The following is a 5000-nucleotide window of genomic DNA, read 5'->3' on the forward strand; positions in this document are numbered from 1 at the left end:
GACAGAGAGAGAGAAAGAGAGAGGCATAGACAGAGAGACAGAGAGAGGGAGAGAGAGCGCACACGGGCTATTTACTCCTAAACCTTCACCTTTAATCAACCTTTATTGACAAACATGAAGACCACAGGACTTTTTCACTGAATCAACAAGAAATCCAACTGTGAATCTGACCACCAAAAAAAAAAAGGAAAGCCCCTGCTTCTCCACGTGGGGAACGAAACACACACACTCACACAGATATCCTGAGGGCCAATGCTGTTCCAAGTACAAAGCGACTGTTTGCATGATCGCCCACAATATGCATGCACAGACTCGGCCGTCAGCGAAGAGACGGGTCCATTTAGTTGAAAGTAGGTAGAGAGGGTAGGACAGTTCGCCTCGAACATAGCATTGCCTACAACATGAAAACTTATTGTCTCTGCGCGAACAGATTGTTAGCTCTAGGCAACGCACCCCAGGCGTGTCTAATGGTATCGAAAGACGCATTTCAAATCGCTGAAATATTTTTCATTTTTTGGGCACAGCTGCCAAACCTTTTGAGAGCAATAGGCGACGGAATGGCAAATGAACCGATGAAAATATAGCATAGCAACATCAGCGCATGCACGCGCACTCACGCACATTCGCATACACACACATCGCGCGCACGCACACACACACACACACACACACACATATACACACACACACAAGCACGCACACACACACACACACACACATACACACACACACACACACACACACACACACACATATGCACGCGCGCACATACCCACATAAACACGCACTTACACACACGCATACACACTTTTTCTCGAAATGCTCTTTAAGTCACATTTTTCTTGTTTATTAAAAATAGTGAGTGTATTAAAGGAAACAACACATACAATACAGCGAGAGAAAGCACACTGTACAAACAAATCAGTTACAACTCTACACTGATCTACAGTAGAATGCTTTATCATTGACAAAACGACGATGCCTATTCCAAGCTTGTTATAACAACATATACACAAATAAAGCTTGTAAACCATTAGTCGCAGGATGTACACATTCAGTTCGCTAAATGGTATAGGTATGAAATAACGTTACATTCGAACCTTCCGTTGCGACCATCTCTTGATGACGACCTCCTGCCCACAGCAACCACCCCAAAGGTACGTACCCTTTTGAGTGTGTTTTTGTTAATTCTATATACGTGATTCACCTTTTCCACATAGCGATTACGTGTCTGTAACGACCACGTATGGTCGTTCCCATGGTGGTCGTATAGAGTGTAAACTAGGTGTCTGTACAACCAGAAGTGCATTATAATTACAACATTTAAAAAAAAGATACATGATCACAGAATGTATACAACAAATTAATATTCTTTGTTGATTTGTCATCTTTTGGATTTCAGACACAGTACATTGTGTAAGATTGCACACAAAACTGTCTTCATTAAAAAAAAATTAAAAAAATGTGCATTTTCATTTGTGTTTGGATGTGTTCCATAAGATACACGTATTATAATTTTTTTAAAAATCCCTCAAACTCACTTACTGCTCAGTTGCTTGAAAAAGGTAAGGTACAGTTTGTGTGTGTGTGTGTGTGTGTGTGTGTGTGTGTGTGTGTGTGTGTGCGCGTGTGCGCGTGTGTGTGTGCGTGTGTGTGTTTGTTTGTGTGTGTGTTTATGTGTGTGTTTTTATGTTTGTGTGTGTGTGCCTGCTTGTTTTTGTGTGTGCGTTTGTGCGTGCATGCGTTTGTACGTGAGTGAGAGTATGAATGTTTCTTTTTGAAAAAACAACGACGCCCAAAAAAAAGTGATCTAACTTTTAGTTTTGCATGCAGTCCCCCACAATACTTTTTTCAACGCATCAAAATCTCATGTCAACATTATGATTATCAATAAACTATGGCCCCTTTGAAACCATATGAACAGAAAGGGCTGGCTGTATAAATATGTACAAAAACAGGGCAGATAGTTCCTTTTTACAAAGAGTATTCACACACAGGTAAAAATAAAACCAACTATCAGGTCAAAAAGCTACTTTTCTAAGCCTGCTGCGTGTATGTTTTGTCCAACAATACTGAAGAGAATGCATTACTTTCAAGAGGCCGATTCACAGAAATCAAAATCACAATGTTTAACCATCACAGACGCACTTGCGTGAGCCTTTTGATCTGATCGTTAACCCTTGTTAAAGGCACAGTACGCCTCCCGTAAACCATCACAGATACTGTCAGGCTTTTACACACAGTACAAACACCCTTCCATTTGAACGCTCACCAAACGGGAACATCCTAGGTGCCCTACGTAAAGAGCGAGCAATTTTCAAAGAATTTATTTTTGCGTGGTTTATCTTACCCCTGAGCCATCGTGAACCCGTGTGATCCAGTTTCCCTTTTTCACAATGCAGTCGTCAGTTTGTAATTTGAATGGGGCTTGCTGTGAGATTATCTGCAATAGCACGTTATGTACCTGTGACTTTTTACGAAAAAAACGAATGTGATTCATAAGAACTCTAGCGATGGCTTTTGACTGCCTATAAACCGTCGTCTGCTATGAAAATCACGACCTTGCTCGCTCTTTACGTAGGGCACCTAGGATGTTCCCGTTCGGTGAGTGTTCAAATGGAAGCGTGTTTGTACTGTGTGTAAAAGCCTGACAGTATCTGTGATGGTTTACGGGAGGCTTACTGCCCGGGCGTGATTTCCGGTATCATAACAGCCGTCCAGCACCAAAACGAGGCGCCATTGTTGTAGCAGGCCAAGTCCACAAAAATAAATTCTTTGAAAATGTCTCACGCTCGACAGAAAGCAGCCAGGATGTTCCCGTTCGGTGAGCGTTCAAATGGAAGTATGCTTGTATACTGTGTGTAGACGCTCGGGGAGCTCTGTGATGGTTTACGGGAGGCTTACTGTGCCTTTAAAACAAGCTTTTTTTCAGCTCATACAAATAAAGAGGAAAACAGAGAAAATAACTATCAACTCGTCGGAGAAGACAAACAAATCCATACCTTGAAGCAATAAACTTCCCTACGACAATGCAGTGGGTTTACACACTCATAAAAGGCAGAATATACCTGCGCAGTGTCAGCGGCACGGACGACGCACTGCATGTTATTGATGCTGCGATAGGGATTATGACGAGTACTTGGCCTGTTTTCCTTTCACGCAACGTGTAGCGGGCTGGGATTATCTGCAGTGCGTCGTCTGTCCTGCTGAAGTTACATAGGTGAGCGCCAGGCCTAAGACGCGCGATTCGACTTGCACTTTGATTGTCTCGCGTGTGTCGTCCTAACGAGCCTTGTATAATTTGTCAGATAAGTTTCTTTTCTGTATTATAAGTGTTCGTCTATATGTCCACTTAAAATGCCGAAGGGTTGAAGATCAGTGACCATAACGTTTTGTTTTGTCACAATTAAACGGTCCTATAACATAATTATGTGACCCTCCACCACGAAATGAGTCGCATGTCACCTCACGCGGTTCTGCGCTAGGCTTAATATAAGTCCGGGATGTGTCTGGTAAGAGTGTGAGGGTCACCTTAGCCACAGGCTTATAACTCAAAAAGTGTTTGCTCTTTTCTAAAACGGTTTTCACCACTGGATAGAGCATAAAAAACTCTTTAGGGAAATGTAAAAATATGAAATACATGCAAAGGTGACATGCGACTCATTCCGTGGTGGAGGGTCACATATATACCTTTTTTCATTTTTTATTCTGACTTTTATAACGTTGGCATTCTATTTGTTTTAGGATTGTTAGACTTCCATCAGCAGACATGATCGGACAAGCTGCAAGCCGCGTGCTTGGCAAAACTGGTTCGAAATCGTCCAGAGCAAAGTGTCAAACTTGAAGGAAGCTGTTTTAAAGAACAACACTTAGTAGACAAAGAGAACCCTAGACGTATGTTGTAAATACATAGACTAAAACCGTGGTGTGAACCGATTATTTGACTTCGAAGTTCGATTTATTCTCTAACCTTTAGTATATAGTAACACTGTAGACTGTCGGGGGAGTAACATGATTTGGGACACTGAACTTGATATTTACCGGATGCCAAGATCGCCCCTCGCATGACCTTTTTGAAGAATAAATCACGTTCGTTTACATGGTGCCGTGTTTTACCTCACACAATGTTACATCGCATACAGCAAACACAGTCGAATCAGACATCAGGACATGTCTGACGATGACGTTATATCCTCTCTGTTGTCTTGGTCACAAAACACATCAAATCAAACACTGTCATACGACTGGAAAATCTCACAATGACACACTATAGTTTTTGACAATGGCGCGCGGGATTCAAACACTATAGTATCTGACAATGGCGCGGGATTCAAACACTATAGCTTCTGACAATGGCGCGCGGGATTCAAACACTATAGTATCTGACAATGGCGCGCGGGATTCAAACACTATAGTTTCTGACAATGGCGCGCCCGATTCAAACACTAGAGTTTCTGACAATGGCGCGCGAAATTCAAACACTATAGTTTCTGACAATGGCGCGCGAGAATCAAACACACGTTTCTGAGCCCCAGTCGCCAAGCCCAACAGCCGATACAGAAGGGACTACTTCGCAAGGTTCAAGACCTGTCAAAGGTATGGATGTCAGACTACCACACGCGGTACTTCACTGCGGGGTTCATGTAGCTTCCAGACGGGCAGTTGAACGCTTCAGCAAAATCCGGGTTGTTCTGAAAAGGGCCGATCACTCTGCAAAACAAAAAGCTTGGAATAACTAACTTGCAGAATACACAACACATAAACTGTTCTGGGGATAGCCTGAAGACAATCCGCACGCATGAAATACCCTAACCTAGAAAAGCCTGAAAAGGCTTATATGGAGAAGTAATGATACTCTTCAAGACTGACTCATGAGGTTTTACGTTCTCGAAATCAATTAAGACCTATTGGAGAGACATGCTTCTTGATACGAAGATAAAAGAGAGGAGAGGTTTGGGGAAGGGAGGTAATTGTTCAAAAGACCTGTATTAACCAAGAGG

At 42.5% G+C, this 5000-nt stretch overlaps 1 protein-coding gene and 1 long non-coding RNA gene across 2 annotated transcripts in view; one reads left to right on the forward strand and one right to left on the reverse strand.

Moving 5' to 3' along the window:
- The window catches only part of LOC138978812 (uncharacterized), a 155851-nt gene that overhangs the window by 67522 nt on the left and 83329 nt on the right, over positions 1-5000 (forward strand). The window lies entirely within an intron of this gene.
- The window catches only part of LOC138978811 (neprilysin-like), a 73198-nt gene continuing 69023 nt past the window's right edge, over positions 826-5000 (reverse strand). Inside the window, exon 24 of the mRNA XM_070351595.1 lies at positions 826-4710. Coding sequence (XP_070207696.1) covers positions 4611-4710 — 100 coding nt within the window. The 3' untranslated portion in view covers positions 826-4610. The remainder of the gene's footprint in view (positions 4711-5000) is intronic.

Source organism: Littorina saxatilis, linkage group LG10 (assembly GCF_037325665.1).
Source record: "Littorina saxatilis isolate snail1 linkage group LG10, US_GU_Lsax_2.0, whole genome shotgun sequence".
In the NCBI taxonomy this organism is placed as follows: Eukaryota; Metazoa; Mollusca; class Gastropoda; order Littorinimorpha; family Littorinidae; genus Littorina; species Littorina saxatilis.